This window comes from Bufo bufo, chromosome 4 (assembly GCF_905171765.1).
Source record: "Bufo bufo chromosome 4, aBufBuf1.1, whole genome shotgun sequence".
NCBI lineage: Eukaryota > Metazoa > Chordata > Amphibia > Anura > Bufonidae > Bufo > Bufo bufo.
In genome coordinates this window covers 244,648,078-244,674,444 of record NC_053392.1, presented here as the reverse complement: position 1 = coordinate 244,674,444, position 26,367 = coordinate 244,648,078, and the positions used below count along the sequence as shown (strand labels likewise).

At 41.0% G+C, this 26,367-nt stretch overlaps 1 protein-coding gene across 7 annotated transcripts in view; it reads left to right on the top strand.

The window, feature by feature from the left end:
• Positions 1-26,367, top strand: part of PRSS56 (serine protease 56) — a 67,122-nt gene that overhangs the window by 24,198 nt on the left and 16,557 nt on the right. For 6 of the 7 annotated variants that reach the window (XM_040428430.1, XM_040428426.1, XM_040428427.1 and 3 more), the window contains exons 3-11: positions 5,745-5,945; positions 8,805-8,858; positions 12,958-13,144; positions 13,387-13,495; positions 14,838-14,997; positions 18,588-18,730; positions 18,892-19,051; positions 22,979-23,167; positions 26,199-26,360. In XM_040428430.1, the coding sequence (XP_040284364.1) occupies positions 5,843-5,945; positions 8,805-8,858; positions 12,958-13,144; positions 13,387-13,495; positions 14,838-14,997; positions 18,588-18,730; positions 18,892-19,051; positions 22,979-23,167; positions 26,199-26,360 (1,267 nt within the window). In that variant the 5' untranslated portion in view covers positions 5,745-5,842. Of the gene's footprint in view, positions 1-2,622; positions 2,914-5,744; positions 5,946-8,804; positions 8,859-12,957; positions 13,145-13,386; positions 13,496-14,837; positions 14,998-18,587; positions 18,731-18,891; positions 19,052-22,978; positions 23,168-26,198; positions 26,361-26,367 lie in introns of those variants that run through there. The other variant, XM_040428429.1, reaches the window with a different exon arrangement.

The window sequence follows — 26,367 nt, the reverse complement described above, 5'->3', positions numbered from 1 at the left end:
TCTCAAGGACCAATCTGCGGCTATCATTGTGTCCAAGACAAAAGCAGGCCTATTGCTGAAAAGGATAGACCTTCATTCAAGCTTCCATTGCCATCCTGCTGTGCACCATGATAAACTTGAGGGGTGAAATGGAGGTCAATAGAGCACCTGGAGCTAGACATCTGGCTTGTAGCCTAATGTGCAAACATCTTGATAGTTTTTGTAGACACTGATTGCTTAGAATATGATGCCCAATTTCACTTGGGGTACAGAATGGATCAATTTGCACCATTTTCTAATTAGATCATCTGTCTGTGCAGAGGTTCACCTCTGTCCAACTCTTGCTATCATTCCAGTTTGTCGTTGTTCTCCCAACCACTGGGACACACAATGTTAAACTGTGCTGACATCTCAGCCTAGTCATGTAGTGATCAGCCAGAGTGATAAACCAAGGTCTCTCAATTCAAAGATTCTGTCCCTCTCAGTTTCCGACAAGTGGCGATAACTGGCACATTGATGAACAGGAGGCATCACACAGTCATCCCATAAAAGGTGATCTGTTCTATAGAGACTTTTATTTAAAGAGCCTCTGTCCGCATAATCAACCCTATTAAACCAATATGCCTGGTAGGGTTGATAATGCTGAGTAAAATTATACCTTTCTTTTTCTGTAGGCTGAACTGTTGTAGGTATAGCTTAAAGGGCTTCTGTCACCCCACTAAACTCATTTTTTTTCTTTGTGTACTTATAATCCCTATCCTGCGATATATCTATACATTATGTTACTAATCATTTTCGTTCAGTAGATAATGCAAAAAACGTACCTTTATAATATGCTAATTACCTGTCTACCAGCAAGTAGGGCGGCTACTTGCTGGTAGCAGCCGCAAAAAACCGCCCCCTCCTCCTGTTGATTAACAGCGCCAGCAGCGATCTCCTCCTCCGGCTGGCTATGTCTGCATTTCAAAAATCACGCGCCTGTCTTGATTCGACGCAGGCGCTCTGAGAGAAGGAGGCTCGCCTCCTCAGCACTCCCTCAGTGCGCCTGCGCCGATGACGTCTTCTCTTTCGGTGACGTCATCAGCGCAGGCGCACTGAGGGAGTGCTGAGGAGGCGAGCCTCCTTATCTCAGAGCGCATGCGCCGAATCAACACAGGCGCGCGATTTTTGAAATGCTGACACGGCCAGTCGGAGGAGGAGATCGCTGCTGGCCCTGTCAATCAACAGGAGGAGGGGGCGGTTTTTTGAGGCTGCTACCAGCAAGTAGACGCTCTACTTGCTGGTAGACAAGTAATTAGCATATTATAAAAGTATGTTTTTTGACATATCTACTGAACGAAAATGATTAATAATATAATGTATAGATATATCGCAGGATAGGGATTATAAGTACACAAAAAAAAATAATTGTTTAGTGGGGTGACAGAAGCCCTTTAATTTTTATATTTATGCAGATTAGCAATTTTAAGCACCAAGGGACTGGCCGAAGACCTTGAAGCAGCGCAACTGCAGTCTGTGCACTACCTCCTCCCCTTTGATTGACAGGGCTAGAGGAGATGTCTGTGTTCTCACACCTGCATCGTCAGCTCACTGACCCAGCACTTGCGCAGTGGATCTGAACCTGTTTAACTACCAGAGCATGGCAATAGCAAGTTTCGAAGGGCTGGTGGAGCATATGTCCCAGATGGTAGGAGCCTGGCTGTGCCAGTGGTCAGGGTACTTATTCAGGGCTGAAGTAACTAAGCAGATTTTACTTAGCTGAAGTTCTAGTTTTAAAATCCAAATATCCTATAGAATGTTAAAAATTTTCTCTACATGGGACAATAGAGCAGTAAATTGTCAGGAAGGAAGTGTTTCTTCCCGACAATCTGCTGCTCGCTGGTGGAGGAGATTGGTGCATTTTCATGCAGCGATGTCCTCCAGAGTATGAGGAGGAGCGATTGCTAATGCCATCGCTCATCCCCATACTGACTCGTTGTTTGCCGTCAGCAGATCATGTTTACACAGCACAATCTGCTGGCGGCAACTATTTTTGTGTGTGCACATTTTGCTCGTTCATCAAGTAATCAAAAGCACATTTACACCACCAGATAATCGCGAGAGTTCCTATGAATGCTCGTTAGCGATTATCTTTAGTATTCTAGGTCCATGTAATGGGCCCTTTAGTTAACAAAAAAGGATCCCTTAATTGAAAACCCCATCAATTACCCAGAGCGTACAGCAGCTTCAAAGAGTGTCTCTCTCTGGAGGATCCAGCGTCCGTGAATTAGGGCTCATGCACACAACTGTATTTTCTTTCCGTGTCTGTTCCGTTTTTTTTGTGGACAGTATACAGAACCATTAATTTCAATGGGTCAGCAAAAAAAAATGAAGTTACTCCGCGTGCATTCCATTTCCGTATGTCCGTTCCGCAAAACAAAATAGAACATGTCCTATTATTGTCCGCTTTATGGACAAGGATAATACTGTTCTATCAGGGACCAGCTGTTCCGTTCTGCAAAATACGGAATGCAAACGGACATCATCTGTGTTTTTTGCGGACCGCAAAACATATACGGTCGTGTGCGTTACAATGGGAACTGGTCCTGTGATTGCACTACAAGCAAGCTTGAACACATGCTGCTGACTTTCCCCATGAATTATCGCTTCATGTTCTTTACCAGGTTTCTAGTCTGGGCTATCAATGGGATGTCACTTTTGCTGTGGATAAGGCCAGAACTATTTCTCTCCCTGGTGCATGCCAGGATTCAGGAGTTTGCACAAGTGCCAGGGAGAAGAATAGTTCTGGCCCTGTCCACAGCAGAAGTGACATTGCATCCATAGCCCAGGCCGGAAACCTGGTAAAGGACATGATGTTAGTAGAAGGTGGATTTTCACAAGAGGAGCGTCATGTGACTGGGTTCCCAAGTTGCCTATCCACACAACTTCCGAAAGGTGAGTATATTACAAACTTTCTCCTACAGGGGTGTTATGTGTAATTAAGGTGGGTTTGCGGAACCTGCTGGATCCTGGATAACTCCTTTAACCCCTTAATGGCATGTGCCGTACCTGTAAGGTGCATGTTGTGTCTTTAACATAAAGTACCAGGGTTTTGAAGAAATTCAAGTGCACTACTATTATTCAGTATTGGCAGATTATAGGCTTCCACTTACAGTTGCCTGTATTCTGTCTGTGGACCAGCAGAAATCACATAAGTAATAGCTGCACATTATGAAATTCCAATGCAATTAAATTAGAGTGTTGTAGGTTCCCCATGTATAGTATTAATTCACACACAATGGAAAGTTCATATAATACAAGTCACCTTGCTGGCAGTTCTGCCTCCAGTAGTCCACAGCAGGCTTTAGGGGGCCTGTTTCCCCAACATGCGGTTCTCAGCCCTCCAGCACGGCACCAAGCCTCAGATCCCAAAACAGAGACATCTCTGCTGAGCCCAGCTGCCTATTTAAGGACAGCCAGCTGCTGCCAAAACCCGGACCGGCACTTAAACTCCGGTCCGGTATTTGACCCCACCTGGCTGGAAACCAGCCCAGCCGCATGTGCTGGGAGGAAAATACCTGCCTTGCCAGACATAACCCCTCACTGTGTCACAGATGGCATATGCAATACATTTAAAAAAAATTCCCTTTAAGTGGAGATCATCATTTCAGAAGTATTACGACTAAGTGACATTGATTGGAAACATTTACTTCAGTGTGAAAAGCTGATTTTCACTCATCTGTGTCAAGGTAAATGACTAAATCACTTGTGTATTCATTCACATGCTGAACAAGATTTTGTAGACCCTGAGAGTCAGATATATAATTTTCTGGCCTATTGAAGGGGCACAGCTTTATAGATAAATCACTGAGCAGAAAGTTAATATGTGTATGTGGATCTTTGGACATATGTGGCTGGTCTCAACCTCATCTTGTTACTAATGTTTTTTTAGTTACAAGTCATTGCGTTCTCTTCGACTTTTTTCCCCGTTCCTCCTCCTCCATCATTTCCAGAGTCGCATTTGCATTCCAAATAGCAGAAATAAATTAAGGGCTGAAGAGTTGTTTGCACAGATGGTCACCTTGACAAGTGTTTTATAATAGATGTGTCCACGTTATTAAGAACACAATAAATCCTGTTTACCACCATGCACAACACTAATAAATAAGCTCCTTAATGCGAATTATATATATTCCAAATAGAAATTACAGTATGTGGTTACAGGCCGAGCACTTTTGTGCCCATCTCATCAGGACAAATTTTTCTCCTCTGGAAGTAAGCAATGAATGTTACTACTGAATGACTGCAAAGATCCTGGAAACCATGAGGAACTGATGCAGAAAGTATATTGGAAAAATGGATAACTTTTCATAATACATCTAAAGCTTTAATTTGCTGAAACCAGAGCACTCTGATATATTCCTTTCCTGTACATAAGTGCAAAGTTGGACAGGGCATCTCATGTAAATAGTGAGGATAAGGTAGAAGTGATTTGTTTCCTTCTGTCCACGCGTAGTTAAAGGCTATGTACACCTTTGGAGGCAATTTTTTGTTTATGGCTGCATTGTACTCATTTTTGGCTAAAAATCATTTCCTTTATCAAAAATATTGAGCCATTCTGTCACAAAGGGTTAACTGTTTTTCTAACTGTGTGACTGGCACTTTCACTTTGTGTGGGTCATCTAATAAACCTTATCTGTAAACTACTAAGGGGTCATAAACATCAGTTAGATAAGAACTGAGCTGTCAGAGAGCAGAGATAAGGAGTCTGTCTGCTCCTGGTCTGATGGAAGAGAGAAAATCCACAAGCTGCTACTACAGCATCTCAGCCATGTACAGAAAAAGGATGCCATATTTTTTATAAAGACCAATTGAAAAAATGATTTTAGCTCAAAATAAGTACAATGCAATAATAAAAAAAAGTCCCCAAACGTTTACATAGCTTTTAAAAACGAAATGCAATACTTAAATAATGAAATAAGTGAAATAATTTATTTGAAAAGACATTTGGATTTTTCATAACCTAGTACAGAATGATACATGTAATTGAGAAATGTATATTTAGGCTGTATTCACATGGGACGTAAATTGAATGGAGAAAATCCCTTGCAGATTTACCACAAATCCACTGCAAAATCCATATGTTTTACATGTGGACCACATCCAGTAGTAAAATTGATTCCCCTCTAGTTCTGCATAAAATTTAAATTTTTTTTTATTTTATTTGGCTCAACATCCTTTCAAATAATAATTTATGTCGGTAGCTGCAATTTTGTAATGTATTTAATTTACCTTTATTGCTCCTTTCTTCTGTTCTGGGCTGTGGTCACATGGCCATGTCCATGCAGCTCTTTATTTCCTGTGATATAATGTCCATGAGCGTGTCAAAGCAGCAACGGGGAAGAGATAGGAGAGTGTCTATGTAATTAGCTGAGTGGGAGGAGCTATAAATTAGCTGGGCATTGTTGGGGCGGTGCTGGAGCTGCGGCAGAGAAAGGAGAAATGCATCATGGGTTTGGTTGGGTACAGCAACAGGAAGTGCTACATAAAAAAACAACAATGTGCATTAACTATTTCCCATCAGTCGAGATTGCAACGCTTTTTGGCCTGATACCTTTATTGATATGGGGGTGGACTATATTCCTGCAGACACGATGGATGTTTCCAGAGGCTACAGAAGATGCTAGTCTCTTTGAATTATTTATACTTATAATTTTTTTGATTTTATTGAAATATATATACTCTTCAAGATTTTAAACACTGAAGCTTTTTTCTTTGACTTACAGGGAAAGGGGAAAATGCAGAATCTGAGCCAACTTGTGAGGCCATCCTAATAGCAGAAAAGGAAACAGATCCTGTGGAAAGAAGCTGGGCCTTGAGTGCAATGTGTAACTTCTACCAGCATTTGTGTACAGAATGGAATCACACATCAGAAAATTGCATAAACATCATGGCTGGGCAATGTCATCTCAAGCTGCAAGAGTGCAGTAAGACTATGACCATATACTGTAGCACATATTTATAGTGCAACTTAAAGGACCACTCAGCCACATTAGTAACATAGTAACATGGTTTGTAAGGCTGAAAAAAAAAAAACATCTGTCCATCCAGTTCAGCCTGTTATTCCGCAAAGCTGATCCAAAGAAAGGCAAAAAACCCTTAGGCCTCATGCACACGACCGTTTTTTTTTGCGGTCCGCAAAATGGATTTCCGTTGTTCCGTGATCCGTGACCGTTTTTTCTTCCGTGGGTCTTCCTTGATTTTTGGAGGATCCACGGACATGAAAAGTGAATAAAAAAAACTAAGTCAAGTTTGCATTGAAAATGATAGTAAAAACGGAAACGGATCACGGACACGGATCACGGACGCGGATGACTATCTTGTGTGCATCCGTGATTTTTCACGGACCCATTGACTTGAATGGGTCCGTGAACCGTTGTCCGTGAAAAAAATAGGACAGGTCATATTTTTTTCACGGACTGGAAAAACGGATCACGGACGCGGAAGCCAAACGGTGCATTTTCCGATTTTTCCACGGACCCATTGAAAGTCAATGGGTCCGCGAAAAAAAACGGAAAACGGAACAACGGCCGCGGATGCACACAACGGTCGTGTGCATGAGGCCTAAGGAGGTAGAAGCCAATTATCTTCATTTTAGGGGGAAAAATAATTCCTGACTCTAATCAGGCAATCAGAATAACTACATAGTAACATAGTAACATAGTACATAAGGCCGAAAAAAGACATTTGTCCATCCAGTTCGGCCTGTTATCCTGCAATTTGATCCAGACGAAGGCAAAAAAAAAAAACCCTGTGAGGTAGAAGCCAATTTTCCCCACTTTAGGGGAATAAAAAAATTCCTTCCCGACTCCAGTCAGGCAATCAGAATAACTCCCTGGATCAACGACCCCTCTCTAGTAGCTATAGCCTGTAATATTATTACGCTCCAGAAATACATCCAGGCCCCTCATGAATTCCTTTATTGTACTCACCATCACCACCTCCTCAGGCAGAGAGTTCCATAGTCTCACTGCTCTTACCGTAAAGAATCCTCTTCTATGTTTGTGTACAAACCTTCTTTCCTCCAGACGCAGAGGATGTCCCCTCGTCACAGTCACAGTGCTGGGGATAAATAGATGATGGGATAGATCTCTGTACTGACCCCTGATATATTTAACTCCCTGGATCAACGACCCCTCTCTAGTAGCTATAGCCTGTAATATTATTACACTCCAGAAATACATCCAGGCCCCTCTTGAACTCTTTTAGTGAACTCACCATCACCACCTCCTCAGGCAGAGAGTTCCATAGTCTCACTGCTCTTACCGTAAAGAATCCTCTTCTATGTTTGTGTACAAACCTTCTTTCCTCCAGACGCAGAGGATGTCCCCTCGTTACAGTCACAGTCCTGGGGATAAATAGATGATGGGAGAGATCTCTGTACTGACCCCTGATAGATTTATGCATAGTAATTACATCTCCCCTCAGTCGTCTTTTTTCTAAAGTGAATAACCCTAATTTTGATAATCTTTCAGGGTACTTTAGTCCACCCATTCCAGTTATTACTTTAGTTGCCCTTCTCTGAACCCTCTCCAGCTCTGCTATGTCTGCCTTGTTCACAGGAGCCCAGAACTGTACACAGTACTCCATGTGTGGTCTGACTAGTGATTTGTAAAGTGGTAGGACTATGTTCTCATCACAAGCATCTATGCCCTTTTTGGGAATGGTATAGATCTGAAATACTGGACACAGTTTGTGGGCATGAGCAAGACTGGTTTTGTTTAGGGTACAAAGCATATTTATTCTCTAATTTTGCACATGCATTTTAATGGAGCTATTTCAATGAATAAAAATTATTTAAAAAAACAGCAGACAATGGGGTATAAAATCTTTTCAAAATACTCATCTCATAAATCCCCCACTCCTGTTCAAATGCTGACTGGAACCCTATGACTGTTTGTGCTTCCTGGTATATCTTGACACACAGGAAATGCCCAATCAGAAGATGACCGAGGCAAGTCATAGCTGTAGCCAGTCATTGGCTGATCAGGCATCCTTTTGCATGTCCAGACAGACTAGGAAGCAGAGACCATCAGGGGGACCCAGACGTTTTTATTGTTAATCTGTTGTGTGGCTTTGTAGACCATCACAAGGAAAACTGAGAATGTTGCCTAAATGCTAGATTTATTAGTTCCAGAGAGCTGCATGGAGCAGCAGTGTGTATGCCCAACCTGCTGCTCTGTTCATTTCACGGGGCATTGTGAAGTACAGAGCCCATGTTCTTGTGATCTGTGGGGGCCCAGCAGTTGGACCCCCACCGATCTAAAGGCTCTATACACATTAGTGTATTGTCATCCGATCAAGAATGGTGGGTTTAGTCAACAGTCTAATGAGTGTGGGGGGGCTCCTGAGAGAAAGATCAAGGGGAATGAATATTGTTACCCAATTTGTTTGTTCTCCCTGGAGATAAGCCGATGCCAAAAGATTACTCCTGTTTCCCCATTGAATACACATACATGTTCGGCCAAGCTGAATGTGTATGTGGATGGAGGAGCCAGGAGGGAGAGATAGCTGTTTGCCAAATAATCTTGGCCAAATGATCATTTCGCCGACAGCTATTGAATCTGTATGACTGCCCTTATAGTTATCCTCTGTCCCGTGGATAGCGGATAACTTGAAATAATTGGATTATCCCTTTAAAAGGGTAGAGGTGTTTGCGTGCACAAATTACTTTTAACTTAGTAGTCTTTACTGAAAATCATAGTATTGAACAGTTCTCATAAATTATGCTTATTCATATGCTACTTTTATACAATCATTTATTTTCTGATTTCTTTTTTTTTTAGAATTAGAAAGTGACATGGATTATCTGAACATGTCACCGGATTGGGACACTTCATGTGAGTAGACTGACCAAGTAATCATAGTGCATTCAATATTCTTTATTCACATTTTGTTGAAAATTGCCATGGTAGGGGAGAATTTCCATGGTTTAAATGGCAGTTTTACACAACATCCTTCAGACAGCGCCTTACTAGTACCACATGCAACTTCTCAGTAGATTGATGGAAATATTACTAAACTATAAAAGAACAACACGCTCCCTTGTGTTATTAGGATTATTTTTGTAGTATAAGTGTGATCCCATGATCTCATGTCCCATACACTCTACACATACAGTGGTGCTTCAAAGTTTGTGAACCCTTCAGAATTGTATATATTCCTGCATGAATTTGACGTAAAACGACATCAGATTTTCAGACAAGTCCTAAAAGTAGATAAACATAACCAAATCAACCGAATGAGTAGAAATATTAGACTTAGATCTAATATCATGTCTGTGAGTGGCAAAAGTATGTGATCCTTTAGGATTAGAGGATAATTTGTGGTGAAATTAGAGTTAGGTGTTTTCACTCAATTGAATGACAATCAGGTGTGGAAGACCTGTTTTATTTAAAGAACGAGAGATCTAGCAAAGTCTGATCTTCACAACACGTTTGTGGAAGTGTATCATGGCACGAACAAAGGAGATTTTGGAGGACCTGATGAGTTATTAATGCTTATCAGGCTGGAAAAGGTTATAAAACCATCTCTAAAGAGTCTAAATGTCACCAATCCACATTCAGTCAGATTGTGTACAAATTCAAGACCATTATTGCTCTCCCCAACAAAGATCACACCATGAGCACAAGGTCACAAAGGAACCCAAGGTAACCTCTAAGTAACTAAAGGCCTTTCTTACATTACCTAATGTTAATGTTCATGAGTCCACCCTTTAGGACAGGCATCCTCAAACTGCAGCCCTCCAGCTGTTGTAAAACTACAACTCCCACAATGCCTTGCTGTAGGCTGATACCTGTAGGCTGTTCGGGCATGCTGGGAGTTGTAGTTTTGCAACAGCTGGAGGGCCGCAGTTTGAGGATGCCTGCTTTAGGAGGACACTGAACAACAATGGTGTGCATGCTAGGATTGTAAGGAGAAAGCCACTAACCTCCAGAATGAATATTGCTGCCCGTCTGCAGTTTGCTAAAGATCACCTATATAATCCAGAATGTTATTGGAACAAAATATAACATTTTGGTTTAGATCACAAACTTTGTAGAAAGGAAAACAATGCATTCCAGCTTACAAAAACTTATCCCATCTGTAAAGCACTGTGGTGGTAGTATCATGCATCTGGGCCAGGACAGTTTGCCATCATTGGAACAATGAAATCTGAACTATACCAGCAAATTACAAAGGAAAATGTTAGGACATCTTTCCATCAGCTTAAGGGCTTATTCACACGACCGTGTGAAGGCTGTGCCCGTATTGTGGACTGCATTTGCGGATCCGCAATACACGGGTCCCATTCTGTGGCCATTCCGCATCACGAATGCGGACCCATTTATTTCAATGGGTCCGCAAATCCTGAGATGCGGAACGGAACGGAACACTATGGAAGCACTACGGAGTGCTTTCTGAGGTTCTGTTCCGTGCTTCCGCACCACAAAAAGATAGAGCTTGCTCTATCTTTTTGCGGAAAGGAGAGATCGCGGACCCATTCAAGTGCGGTCCACAGCACGGCCACAGGCTTCACACGGTCGTGTGAATAAGCCCTAATTGTAAGGGAACATAGGTCATGCATCAAGACAACAAACCTAAACACACAAGTCGTTCTATCAGAGAATGGATAAAGAAGAATACATTTAAAGCTTTGGGATGGCCAATTCAGTCTTTATCTTAATCCAATAGAAATATTGTGGAAGGACCTGTAGTGAGCAGATCATAGGAGGACCCCCACCAACATAGCAGGGTTGAAGCTGTTTTGTACAGCGTCAACCCTGGACTAAAATTCTTCCAAGCCAATACTCCGGACTAATCAACAATTACTGGAAACTTTTATTTGCAGTTATTGCTGCATAAGGGGGTCACACCAGAAGCTGAGAACAAAGGTTAACATACTTTTGCCACTCAGAGACATGTGATATAGGACCAAGTCTAATATCTTTTACTGATTTGTTTGAATGTATCTACTTTTAGGACTTGTGTGAAAATCTGATGTTGTTTTAGGTCAAATTTATGTAAAAATATAGTAGGCTTGTGAAACGAGCTTCGGATCATAAATCTAAAGTCGATTCATTCAAAAACTTTGTTTTTAATGCTGTTTCTGTACAGCATTAAAAGGTATTGGCTCCGTCTCACCCAAAGCCGCTCAAGACTTCAGTGAATTACTACTGTATTTCTATCTGCGTAATTAGAAACATTTTAAAATAGGAATCCGAAGTGGGCTTTGGTACTGGCTGGTACCTTGGTACCAAAGCCCACTTCGGATTCCTATTTCAAAATGTTTTTAAATACGTTGATAGGAATACAGTAGTAATTCACCAAAGTTTTGCACAAAAACAACATTAAAAGTGACGTTTTTGAATTAATAGACTTTGGATCTATGATCCGAAGCTCAATTTAATGCCAATTTAATGCCAGGTCAGAATGCTCAGGCTTTTCAAAAGTGAATAAAATATTACTGTACGGAGTGGAGCCTTTATTGATAGACTGGAAATATGCAAGAGTGAAGTTTTCTTGGTGCATCTAAGTGATTTTGATAAGATCTGCTGATAATCTAATGTCTATGGGAATTCCCTGACAATGATCTAAAGCTGACCGTATACATTAGATAGTTGTCCGCTAAAACTGTTGATTTCGCTGGGACCACCAGAACTATTGTGTATGAGGGCAGATATTAGGGAAGATAAGGGTCTAGCATTTCAACTGCCTGATCCTTTGGTTTTTTGGGAAGATAAGCTTCTGGCAGCAGAGTCTAGCAGCCTCCCTTCCCTCTTCCTACTCTGAGCCGAGTCGTGCAGGCATGTGTTTGGAGGGATTGGGAGTGATAGCTTTTGGCTGAATCAGCCAAATGAATATTTGGCATCTTACATGTATGGCTGGCCAGTCTTGATTTCAACCCACCTGATCCTAGTAATTGCATTGATGTGTGATTAGAAAAGTACTTGTTTAAATGATATTACTCTCCTGTTTACATTAAATGGAATCTGTCAGCCCCGAAACACCCCCAAACTTGGTAACCATCGTATAGTATAAGTGACACAGAGTAGGCTTATGTCATTTTTATCTTCACACTCACTTGCATTCTGACACTGTGCTTCGGCAAACCAGCAGTAAAATGCATCGAGAGGACACCCCTGCTCATGCACCTAATCGAGAGGACTCAAAGAGGAGTCCTCTCAATGCATTTACTGCTGGTTTGAGGTAGCACAGTGTCGGAATGGAGTATGAAAATAAAACCGGTTTGTACTCTACTTTGGGGGGTGTTTTGGAGCTGACAGATTCCCTTTAAGCAATTTTTATATCTTTTAAAATTTCTCTTCTATATGAACCCCTCCCTGCTCAGCATTGTAATAATACAGTGCTCCAGGTAAGCAGTTAAAGATCAGTGGCTTACTATTATAGCACTGCAATAGTGCAGGTTCACGAGCTGTGCCTGAACCATCACATATAGGGTACAGCTGGGACCCTGCTCTTACTACCAGGATCAGAGATAACTCCAGTTCCAGCAGTCTAACCACTTAGATGCCATGGTCAATGCTGACTGTGGAGTCTGAGTTGTACCCATCAGCCAACCGCCGTACCCTGTGATACAGTGGCTGGGTGCTGAGGAGTTGCTATGTCAGTCTGGGTCTAATAATCGACCCCAGGCCTGCCACGTACCAATACTTTTTATGGTATAGGCCAGGGATTCGCAACATTTGGCACTCCGACTGCTATGAAACTACAACTCCCAGCATGCACGCTTACTCAGCTGTTCTTGTAACTCCCATGAAGGGAGGCTTCTGGGAGTTGTAGTTTCAGAACAGCTGGAGTGCCAGAGGTTGGAGGAAGCCTTTGCATCATTGTACTCAGCCAGAAGCAAATAACATTGATATCATGACATTTGAGGATTGTTTGTATACAGAATACCTAAAAAATATACAGGAATAACTGTTATTTCCCCTTCATCAGTGGCCTGTGGACAAGCCATATCATCCCCCAACAACACTATACCCAAAGGTCGCATAGTTGGAGGAAGCGTTACTTCACCTGGATCTTGGCCATGGCTGGTTAACATTCGACTTAATGGAGAGCTTATGTGTGGAGGAGTCCTGCTTGGAGATGTTTGGGTCTTAACTGCTGCACATTGCTTTAATGGGTATATGAGACAAATAATCTTTAAATTAGCATTTCTTGTGCCAGTAAGATTATACCATGTTGATTATATTATTGCAGATTGTTTGTCTGTATAGTGTATTGTGTTGAAAATATCTATTGAAAATCTTTTACTTATGCTGTCAATCTAGTAAGATCTGGCCAGCTCATGAACGTATCGGAGAGCTATATGTGTGGATGAAAAACAATAGAAGATTAGATTATAAAATGTGTAATTTCTTGCAGAAATATTAATGAGCTGCATTGGACGGTTGTCGTTGGGGAATATAACCTGAACGAAGAAGAAACTGGAAAAAAGGTCTATCAAGTGAATAGGATTATAACCCATCCCAAGGTACTGAACCCAAATAACAAGCCACAAAGATTTCTTACAAAAGGGAGAGATAGAGCCTTACCTTTTTTATTTCAAACAGTCACCCAGAACCTTGGTTTCTAAGGCAGATTGTTGTCTAAAGATTCTTTAAGTATCTTGTTGTCTATATGCATACACATTGGTGGCAAGTGATTTGGCTAAAGCAAGTTAGCAATGAAAAATGGCCTAAAATGTCTAAAACTGCCCCTAAAACATGGTGATGAAAAGAAATGTCATGTTTTCTATTTAATAAAGTTAAATGTATCTTTTAAGAAGACACTTGCAAAACCGAATCTTCATGTACTATGTAAACCTGTACGTCAGTACTTTCCAAGCATTCTTAATTGGGATGATGTTTTTTGCATATACATATGGCAGCATGGTGGCTCAGTGGTTAGCACTGGTGCCTTGCAGCGCTGGGGTCCTAGGTTCAAATCCGACCATGGACAACATCTGCATGGAGTTTGTATGTTCTCCCCGTGTTTGCGTGGGTCTCCTCCGGGTAATCCGGTTTCCTCCCACACTCCAAAGACGTACTGATAGGAACCTTAGATTGTGAGCCCCATTGGGGACAGTGTGATGCTAATGTCTGTAAAGTGCTGCGGAATATGTCAGCGCTATATAAGTGCATAAAATAAATAAATATACAGTGATCTGCACATCTGTCACTGACGACGAAATGCACTCATTTGTCTCTTTGGCGCAGTACAAGCTACATTCCCACCTTAGAAACTGTTAGCAATGTCCTGCCTCTGTCCATAAGTGAGGTACGGATGTAGTAGAGGTAACACACATGCTATATGAGACGTGTTATCTAAACTAAATGCGTTAAGCAAACACCTTCAATGGCTTTTGTTTCAAGATAACACGATGAGTTAAGAAATATGAGTTAAGAGTTTGTGTGTTAACCCTGCTACATCTGTAGCTACACCCATTATCAGGCATTTGGCCATTACTTGAAATGAAACTAGCACTGCTTTTTCTAAAATGCAGCCAATAGTGTAAGATGCTGACATCGGCCTCCTGTTGGGTATACCCATGCTGTTGCACACTATAGCAGGGATAAGCAACCTCCGGCACTCCAGCTGTTCTCAAACTACAACTCCCAGAATCCTCCTTTCACTTCTATGAGAGTTACAAGAACAGCCAAGTAAGTGTGCATGTTGGAAGTTGTAGTTTCACAACAGCTGGAGTGCCAAAGGTTGCTGATCCCTGCACTATAAAATGTTTTGATACAGTCAAGGAACCCAGCTATTTTTAACCCTTAATGATTCATTGTCAATGGCCAATAATTCTGATCTCATCTCATATATTTCCCCCATAGTTTAATCAGAAAACATTCAACAACGACCTTGCACTGGTGGAGCTAACAAGCACAGTAACATCATCTTCAAGAGCAATTCCGGTGTGTCTCCCCTCAGTACCTGTGGACCCATCTCCTGGAACAAGCTGCTACATTGCTGGGTGGGGTTCTCTTTATGAAGGTTAGTCTACCAGTAGCTCCTCCTACCACTGGATTTACACATGCAGTGTCTCTGGCAGTTTTTGATGCAGTTTTCTAAGTCTCTATATGAGTGGATCCAAAAGCGGAGATGTGTCATTATTTTCGTTCGACTTTTCATTCCTTTTGGATCCACTGGATTTGAGAAACTGATTAAAAGCTGACACAAACACTGCATGAGTCATAGCCCCCATGCACATTACTGTATTGTCAGCCAAACCCAATGAGAACAGCGGGTTTGGCCCACAATACACCTATGTGCTTTGGGGCCTTTCTCCTCTCTTCCCTCTGGATACACATAGAGGTTCGGCCAAACTGAATGTGCATGCATATGGTGGAGTCCACTGACAGCTGACCAACAGCTAATGAATGTGTTTGGCCAGCTTAATTCTAGGTGAGGTCTAGTCAAAATCAACTTTTGGGAATCAGTGGTGGTCCAAGGTCACAAATAGAGAAGAGCGAAGCGACTTCGGATGCTGCATCCAAAGTCGCTTCACTAAAAAATTAGTTATAATACTGTACAGAGATTTGTCTCCGTACAATATTAGAATGTATTGGATCCGTTGAGCCAAAGTGAGTTATTCAAGAAGTCACTCAAAACTTTGTTGAATAACTTCGGTAATTGATTATTACAGTGAAAAACCTTGGAACCAAACTCGGCTTTGGTTCCAAGGTACCACTTGAAACCAAGTCGAGTTTGGTTCCAAGTTTTGAAGTGGTTTTTCACTGTAATAATAACAAAGTTTTGAGTGACTTCTTGAATAACTCACTTTGGCTCATCGGATCCCATACATTCTAATATTGTACGGAGACGAATCTCTGTAAAGTGTTATAAAGAATTTTTTTTGTGAAGCGGCTTCGGATGTAGCATCCGAAGCTTGCTTCACTCATCTCTAGTCACAGACTTCACCAATCTGACCTTCTTACATGCACTGTATCTATGAGATGATCAATGTGAATGGATTCTCCCTTTAGCTCCCTGTAACTTGTGATTATAAAGTCAGAAAGAAGTTACCATAACATGGTTTAAAGGGGTATTCTTATCTCAGATAGTGATGAGCGGCAGGGGTCATATTCTAATTCACGATATTTCGCGAATATTTTGTAGAATATTCGTCGAAAATTCGCAATTTTTTTTTTTTACTCGAAAAATCGGAAAGGTAATGATTGTGTAATATGCGAATTTTCGGATTCGAATTTTTTATTGCGAATTTTTCAATTTACAACTATTAGACAAAGAAGATTATAGCTAAATTGCTCTATTCGATTTTTTTCGAATATTCTCTATATTGCTATAACTTCATTTTTTCGAATATTCGTAATATTCTAAAACAAGAATATATAGCAATATAGCGAATATTCCAAAAAAACGAATATAGAGAAAAATTCGCAAACACTACTACTCCTAAAGTCAAGTATATTGCAGCCTTCTTATTGGCCCACAAGCTAGAAGCAGTGAGGGATCATGTGTACTGATAAAAAAAAAAAAAAAAATGGAATATTCGAAATTACGAATATATATAACTATATTCGAAATTTTCGCGAATTTTCGAAGTACCTATATTCGCGATAAAAATTAGAAATTCGAATATTCGTGATCAACACTAATCTCAGACATTTATGGCACATTAACAGCTTTCAGCAGATTTGCACAACCCTTGCTTACAAGTATATTGTCTTTATTATTGATATCAGAATAGTGGCAAAGCTTAAAGTTTTATTCTCATCTCAGATATTTATGGCAGATCCTCAGAATATGCCATAAATGTCTTATAGATAATGGTCCCACCTCCAGAAGTCTCACCAATCTCTAGAATGGGGGTCCCCCAACCTCAGCCTACCTCACCCTGTCCTGATGGCCAGGCTGCAAGAGGTTGGCAGATTTACGGAAATAGCCAAGCTCACTGTCATATGCTGTTTTCCTAACTCCCATCCATTTTTATGGGCAAAGCACAGTGATTGTGTCTGTTTCAGTAAACTTGGCCACCTCCTGCAACCTTTATGAGCCAACAGGATGGGGTCAGGGGATCCTTTTTCTAGAGATGGCACCAGCATTTATCAGACATTTAAGATATTTTCTGTGGATCTGCCATAAATGTCTGAGATGTGAATAACCCTTTAAGCTATCAATAATAGACATGGGCTACCAAGTGTTCAAGCAAGGCTTATGCAAATCTGCTGAAAGCCGTTGGGGGACATTTATTAAAGCTTTTACCCCACTATTGTTGCATAGAAAAGTCACAAATTATGGCACATGCTTCCTGCTGCCCACCTAATTTACTATAACTTGTGATAAAACCTGGAGTAAATTATAGCTGCTGGCTGGCGTACACTTCAGTTTCTAGCACATGGACTGCCAGAGATGCGGCTTATTTATTAAGAGGCAACTGCCTCTTATTAAATTAAGCACATCTTACTCCAGTGCATGGGGATTAAAGGGACACTGACAGGCCCAATTAGCATATTTAGTCATATATATGTCAGTACAGGTCTTATAAAGTCTATTAAAATCATCTAAGTATCCCCCCTGTCCACCTTATAAATACCGAAATATTAAGTTTTATAACCTGCTTGTCCGGTCACAAATCTGCCCAAGGGGCGGCGTTTCATCTGAAAATGCGCCCAGCCAGCCGCTCCCAACTGCCGTCTGAAGCCCCGCCCAGCTCATCAATATTCACTTCGCTGGGCGGCGGCTACAACTCTCCCGACTCAAGATTCTGCGCACAGCCCATTCGATCCTCTGGGTACGTCCTCCGTCCAATCTTCAGCGCATGCGCCCGGCCGGGGTCACATCGCGCCTGCGTACAGAGCGCTGCAGCCCCTGCTTTATGCGCATGCGCCGGGCACTTGAGTCGGGAGAGTTGTAGCCGCCGCCCAGCAAAGTGAATATTGATGAGCTGGGCGGGGCTTCAGACGGCAGTTGGGAGCGGCGGGCAGGGGCATATTTTCAGATGAAACACCGCCCCTTGGGCAGATTTGTGACCGGACAAGCAGGTTATAAAACTTAATATTTCGGTATTTATAAGGTGGACAGGGGGGATACTTAGATGATTTTAATAGACTTTATAAGACCTGTACTGACATATATATGACTAAATATGCTAATTGGGCCTGTCAGTGTCCCTTTAAGACTGACATATGGGAATGCCAGTCTTGATAACTATCCCCCTCTGTGTAAGCCATGGGACAGCTGAAATTATAGTTGTCACACTACAAAACATCTGTGTGTAACCCCAAATTTGATGAATATTTTAGCATCTTTCTACCATCACTTTCTGTGCACATACTTACATAATCAGTTAGGGGCAGGCAGCTTGGAAATATTGGTCTGCTCAGTGTTACCTCATTACCAATGTATGTACTCTTTCCAAATATGCAAGTCAATAAATAGATAAAGCCAATTATTAGACTTCCATTTCGGTACTGCCCCTAGGTTGTCCTATACTTGGCACTCGTCAAATTTGTCTCTATAATAAAAACAGCCTTCTTCCTCAAAATATATTCATATCATATTTCATAGTATATAAGACATGTAAATATACTGCACTTTGCTTCTGTTGTATTCTGAAACAGATGGCCCTCCATCCGATGTTATAATGGAAGCTCGTGTGCCAGTTCTGAGTCAAGAATCATGCAGGAGCACCTTAGGAAAGGATATGTTGACCAACACCATGTTCTGCGCTGGCTATCTGAGTGGGGGCATAGACTCTTGCCAGGTAATTTCCCCCAAAAAATCTAAAATCTACAGGAAAAATGTTTAGTTTTTATGTTCAGGATATGTAAATGTCATATAGAATTACACAGTAAAATAAAAACAGCGCACTATTTACAGAGAATGGCCTGATAAATGTGTCCTCCTTTACCTCTCCAATAACAGGGTGACTCTGGTGGACCTTTGACCTGCCAAGATCCTTCCTCTAAGCAATATGTAATATATGGCATTACCTCATGGGGGGATGGTTGTGGAGAGAGAGGGAAGCCTGGGGTTTACACCAGAGTAACAGCCTTCATTGACTGGATTAGGACCCAAATGAAGAGTAAGGATATTTGAAATATATTAATGATTATCAGTATCAAGAAGTGTTGTGTTTCCAATGAATAACGATCTCCTTCAAATCCCTGCAGTTATTGACTCTGCACAAATAAAACGATATTACTGTCTTTTACATATTTGTGTACACGTCCACTTTATGAAGAGTAGCAAGACTGGCACATTTGTACAGCATCTCAGTTTAGGGGCACTTGATTCTGGGACAGAACTAACAAATAATCTTCAGTCTCAAGAATCCAGAAGCAGAAGGTTGCGTAGGGACAATCATGTGAGTCTCTTGTGAGTCTCTAAAGTAATAAATAAAGCAGTTCTAAGCCCCACAGTGAGGAACAGAAGTATTTGAACACCCCGTGATTTTGCAAGTTCTCCCACTTAGAAATCATAGAGGGGTCTGACATTCACATTGTAGGTGCATTCTCACTCTGAGAGACAGAACTTTGAAAAAAAAATCTGGAAATCACATTGTATGATTTTTAAAGAATTTATTTGTCTTGCACTGAACATAAGTATTTGAACACTTGAGAAAATCAGTGTTAATATTTGGTACAGAAGCCTTTGTTTGCAATTACAGAGGTCAAACGTTTCCTGTAGTTCTTGACCAGGTTTGCACACACTGCAACAGGGATTTTGGCCCACTCCTCCACACAGATCTCCTCTAGATCTGTCAGGTTGGGGCTGTCGCTGAGCAACACAGAGTTTCAGCTCCCTCCAAAGATGTTCTATTGGATTTAGGTCTGGAGAATGGCTAGGCCACTCCAGAACCTTGATATGCTTCTTACGGAGCCACTCCTTGGTTATCCTGGCTGTGTGCTTCGGGTCGTTGTCATGTTGGAAGACCCAGCCACGACCCATCTACAATGCTCTGACTGAGGGAAGGAGGTTGTTGCTCAAAATCTCACAATAAATGGCCCCATTCATACTCTCCTTAATACAGTGCAGTCGTCCTGTCCCCTTTGCAGAAAAGCACCCCCAAAGCATGATGTTACCACCCCCATGCTTCACAGTAGGGATGCTGTTCTTGGGATGCAACTCATCCTTCTTTTTCCTCCAAACACGAAGTTGAGACCAAAAAGTTCTACTTTGGTCTCATCTGACCACATGACTTTCTCCCATGCCTCCTCTGAATCATCCAGATGGTCATTGGCAAGCTTCAGACAGGCCAGGACATGTGATGACTTGAGCAGGGGAACCTTCCGTGCAATGCATGATTTGAAACCATGACGGCGTACTGTTCTACCGACATTGACCTTTGAAACTGTGGTCCCAGCTCTCTTCATGTCATTGACCAGCTCCTCTCTTGTAGTTCTGGGCTGATTCCTCACCTTTTTTATCATCAGTACCCCATGAGGTGATATCTGGCATGGAGCCCCAGTCCGAGGGAGACTGACAGTCGTCTTTAGCCTCTTCCATTTTCTAACAATTGCTCCAACAGTTGATCTATTTTCACCAAGCTGCTTGGCAATTGCCCGTAGCCCTTTCCAGCCTTATGGAAGTGCACAATTTTGTCTCTGGTGTCTTTTGACAGCTCTTTTGTCTTGACCATGGTAGTAGTTGGTGTCTGACTGACTGTGGGGTGGACAGGTGTCTTTAAAGAGCTCAGACAGGTGCTACTAAATTAGATTAATGAGTAGAGTAGAGGTGGACTTTTTAAAGGCACAGTAACAGGTCTTTGAGAGCCCGAATTTTTGCTGTTTCTCAGGTGTTCAAATACTTATGTTCAGCAGTGCAAGACAAATAAATTCTTTAAAAATCATACAATGTGATTTCCTGATTTTTATTTTTTTAATTCTGTCTCTCAGAGTGGGAATGCACCTACAATGTGAATTTAAGACCCCTCCATGATTTCTAAGTGGGAGAACTTGCAAAATCGCAGGGTGTTCAAATACTTCTGTTCCTCACTGTATAACCACTATAAAAACCAAGGGAGTCATTTAATAAAACCTAGAAAATACCTTTGGTGTATACAGTGGTGCCTGTCCTTGCACCATTTTTATGAAATATTTCTAGACATGTTGCATGTCTGATTTGCAAAAGTTTTTTTCTCTCACTTTTATAGAATTGACCAGTAGCTATTAGTCTGTCAAATATCTGCCTTGTTAAATTGCCAAAGATTGTTGTAGAATCAGCTGACTAGCAACTGATCATGTTATAAAATGGGTGATTTTATATCTTTCTGGCTATTTGTGCATTGTTGTAAATGTTTCCATGTGTCCACATTTCTTTTCACCTAATATGTTAGCCGTGGGTCTATTTTTTGATGTCCATTATTCACTGGCCATCAAAAAATCTGTCATGTGAATAACCCCATAGACTACTATTGTTCTTAAGACGAATGTGTGATCGCCGTTAAAAAAACATCTGATCCTAGTCCGTTTTTCCCTGTCGTGTTAATGTAGCCTAAGGAAATAAGTTGAGGTCAATGTGAGCTGTTTGTAGTGTCTGCATTTTAAAGGACAAGACAGTGTTAAGGGCTATGGACACCTTTGGGACATTTTTTTATGATTGCATTTTACTTACTTTGGGTTATCATTTTTTTAATTGGTCTATATTAAAAATGTTCAGGGCTCATGTAAATCTCTTACCTCTGATCTTCTGACCTCATAAATACTTACTATAGCTCAATTCTTATCGGAATAATAAAATATGGCTTAAATAAGTGTTTATATGGTTAAGAGGTCAAAGATTGGAGTTCTACATGAGCTATCAGCTGATAGGATTCAAAGAAATCAAAGGGACAGCTTGCAAACAGACTCATTTATTAACCCCTGTTTCTCAGAAACAGCTGAACATTTTTAATAAAGACCAATTAAGAAAATTATTTTTAGCCCAAAATGAGTAAAATGCAATAAAAATGCCCCAAAGGTATACATAGTCTTTAAATTAATAGTTCTTGTTAAATCGTGTCCCAAGTCATTTCTGATTCCATAATTTGGAAAAGAAATTGGCAATCTAGTCAGTTTTCAACTTTGTCCCTAGATATTTTTAGCTTGCACATGTCCGTGTTTTCACAGAATTGACCACTATCACAAACAGTTTTCTTCCTTTTTTCTTCAGGTTAGAATTAGTTCTTACCTTTTAATTTATGTTTTGCATGGTGGATAAGGGTTTAACTATAAGGGGTGCAGCCAATGTAATATTCTCAGTCCCATCAACAAGGTCATCATAAATAATGGCCTAGTAAATTATATTATTTCACTATAGCAATCCCTTTCCCATAGGACTAGTTGTACTCACATATACTCATCTGGACCTAGGGCCGATAAGGTAGCAATCTTTTCTGGTCACTAACAAGTATCATGCGTTAAACCTGTGAATGAGTTGCTCTTTCCCTGTAGTGCTGGACTTATCTCTGCTTCAAGCTGGCCATACACATGGGATTAAGGCCTCATGCACATCGCTGTATCTGTTTTGCAGTCCGCAAACAGCAGATCTGCAAAATATGCAATTTTCTCATTGCCATCAGTAGAAAGGTCTATTCTTGTCCATAAAACAGACAAGAATAGCTCATGTTCTATAATTTGTGGAACGGCCACACAGATGTGGACAGCACATCGATGACATCCATGTTCTGTCCGCCTTTTTTTGCGGTCCCATAGAAATGAATGGGTCCACATACGATCTGCAATAAATGCAGATTGAACGCACACCAAAACTACAGTTGTGTGCGTGACTGATGCCATACTTCTGTCTGCTAAAATGTAATTGGCGAGGTTACAAATACACTTGTATTGCAAAATCGGTCAAATTAGGCCAATCATTTGACTTTTTTTTTACACTGACACACTGGTCAGCCAGGTTAGTCTAGCATGTTGCTGGTGGGATTATTTGTATGAATCCCACAGAAGACTATTGCAATCTCAATAATGCCATAAATGACTCTTGAATTCAGTAAGAAATCTTTTTTCTTTTGCAGAATCCACTCCAAGTCGGGAGCCTTCATGCTTTGAGCTGGGAGCAATGACAGATAGTCAGCTAAATAATCCAAAGTCAGAAATCAGCCCCCTGTGTTCCTTTTACAAACAGTCCTGTCCAGCTCCCTTCAGCCCCAGGGCCTGTACACGTTTAGCAGAGGAGAAATGCAGGCAGAAACAGAGAAGATGCGGTGAGTCCTTACGTGAATCGCATCCAATTATCTTATGTTCAGCCGTTCAGTCATTTCTTGCTGATTAATGCTCCATTGCAGTAAATGATCATTAACAGCTCATTACTTCAATGGGGAATGTGGCTATTTAGTAAAGCTAGCTAGTCTCACCAGTGAAGGTGATCTCTTGTCTGAATACCCTTGTACTGTACCCTGCCTGTCTACTGATTCTGATCCTTGCCACCTGCCCTTATTTTGGAACTGTGACATGGACTACGCACATACTCTGCCTGCCCTGACCTAGGAATTGCTATTTGGAATGCCCAAGTACTCAGCCTTCCGTGACTTTGGACTGTGTTAAGACTATGCTTTTTGCCTGAATTCTTGGTGCTTCTGACCCCTTTGGGTTAGCCATCAACTACACCAGGACTAATCTAGGAGGTAGCAGCCTGGTTGGTTCCCTGCATTGAAGTCCAGATCCCTGTACAGGGTTTAAAGGTTGAATACCAGGGAACCGCAAGGACAACGCCTTTAGGTTTAGCCCAAAGTCAAACTGGTTAGTTGGCACAGTGGGTCCACACCCACTGCCTGATACACAGCCATATTACTTGGATAGCACAGGAGAGGTGTGGTGCTCTAATTAAGTCACCACTTCCCACTGCTTCCTGGTCTGACACTCTCTAGCATGCTAAAAGTCCAGACAGAGAGTAAATAAAAACTGGGCAGGAACTAGTATACAGTACAGACCAAAAGTTTGGACACACCTTCTCATTCAAAGAGTTTTCTTTATTTTCATGACTATGAAAATTGTAGATTCACACGGAAGGCATCAACACTATGAATTAACACATGTGGAATAATATACATAACAAACAAGTGTGAAACAACTGAAAATATGTCATATTCTAGGTTATTCAAAGTAGCCACCTTTTGCTTTGATTACTGCTTTGCACACTCTTGGCATTCTCTTGATGAGCTTCAAGAGGTATGGCCACTCGTTTTTCTTTACTTAGCTGCTTTTTTCTTGCCATAATACAAATTCTAACAGTCTATTCAGTAGGACTATCAGCTGTGTATCCACCTGACTTCTCCTCAATGCAACTGATGGTCCCAACCCCATTTATAAGGCAATAAATCCCACTTATTTTCACTTCACAGGTGTGCCCTGTCAGGTTTAATAAGTGGGATTTCTTGCCTTATAAATGGGGTTGGGACCATCAGTTGCGTTGAGGAGAAGTCAGGTGGATACACAGCTGATAGTCCTACTGAATAGACTGTTAGAATTTGTATTATGGCAAGAAAAAAGCAGCTAAGTAAAGAAAAACGAGTGGCCATCATTACTTTAAGAAATGAAGGTCAGTCAGTCAGCCGAAAAATTGGGAAAACTTTGAAAGTAAGGGCTATTTGACCATGAAGGAGAGTGATGGGGTGCTGCGCCAGATGACCTGGCCTCCACAGTCACCGGACCTGAACCCAATCGAGATGGTTTGGGGTGAGCTGGACCGCAGAGTGAAGGCAAAAGGGCCAACAAGTGCTTAGCATCTCTGGGAACTCCTTCAAGAGTGTTGGAAGACCATTTCAGGGGACTACCTCTTGAAGCTTATCAAGAGAATGCCAAGAGTGTGCAAAGCAGTAATCAAAGCAAAAGGTGGCTACTTTGAAGAACCTAGAATATGACATATTTTTAGTTGTTTCACACTTGTTTGTTATGTATATAATTCCACATGTGTTAATTCATAGTTTTGATGCCTTCATAGTCATGAAAATAAAGAAAACTCTTTGAATGAGAAGGTGTGTCCAAACTTTTGGTCTGTACTGTATATGGAGTGGCTTCAAAAATTATTTCTAGAAAATAAACAACCAATTTTTTTTTTTATAAAAAATAATTACACGGAGAAGTCAAACATAGGTTGTTAATATGTCATCTGGATTTTGTGTATAGAGCTGAGGACATGGGTTGCTAGATGGCCGCTAGCACATCCGCAATACCCAGTCCCCATAGCTCTGTGTGCTTTTATTGTGTAAAAAAAACCGATTTGATACAAATGCAAATTAACCTGAGATGAGTCAGAGCTTGAAAATATGACTCTTCTCTGGTCACACAAGTAAGATATGACTCTTTTATGTTAATTTGCATATGTATCAAATCGGGTTTTTTACACAATAAAAGCACACAGAGCTATGGGAACTGGATATTGCGGATGTGCTAGCGGCCATCTAGCAACCCATGTCCTCAGCTCTATACCCAAAATCCTGGTGACAGGTTCCCTTTAAAGTAGCATTTGTCGGCATGGGGTTAATCTTTATATCTTTGACTACACCATGTACCTTGGTTGAAAGATGCATACATACATAATTTCAGTTACTCATTAAATAGCAAAGATTTCCCTAAACTGTTTCAACCAATCCGGAAAATTCTTGTTGTTTGGAAACCCTCAAAATATATACAATACTGTATAAGGTGGGTTAGCGGCATTACAAAGAAAAAGCAATCACATTTTCTACAAGACCCAGGAGAAAAACAAAGAAGAAGCTATAAAACCGATAATCATATATTCATTATTTCTGCAGGAAATATATATAGTCATAGATTTTCTGCAATGCTTCCTTGTTCACAGAGTCCTATGGGATGCACATACTGCTTTCATTCTGGTATGTTTGGCCTGTATTATGCCTTGAGGTTAATTGTTACTACTAGAACATTTACACCTGTAATATATGGGCGTTAGATCCTGTAGTCAGCAGAGTTACCGTGCATGAGAATAGCAGCCATTATGAATAATTTAAGACAGCCCAGTTACAAGACACCAACTAAAAATATAGTGCTAATATAGGCTGTAAATATTAATTTCATGACCGTATTAAAAGGGCTCAGTTCCTACTTAGGACAGCTGTTGGAGCTGACAGTTTCCCTGGGCTGAAATAAAACCAATAATTCAGTGAGTTACTGTCTGAGAAAAGTGCATACTTTTATGGGCTTTTTGTTTGATATTGAGCAATTGGCTTATATCACATGAATGTTAATTGTAATTATTATATGGAATTATTGCAGAGCTCCGTTCCTATCTCCAAGTTCTCCTAAATTTGCTGCGCAAGGCAGAGGAATTTTTGCGGAACAACATGGATTTATCCTTCTTCACTCAGACTATCCCAAAGTTCATGGAAGATATGTACAGTGATATATTTCCACACAGAACCCAAAGAGATCTCACAGGTATCCC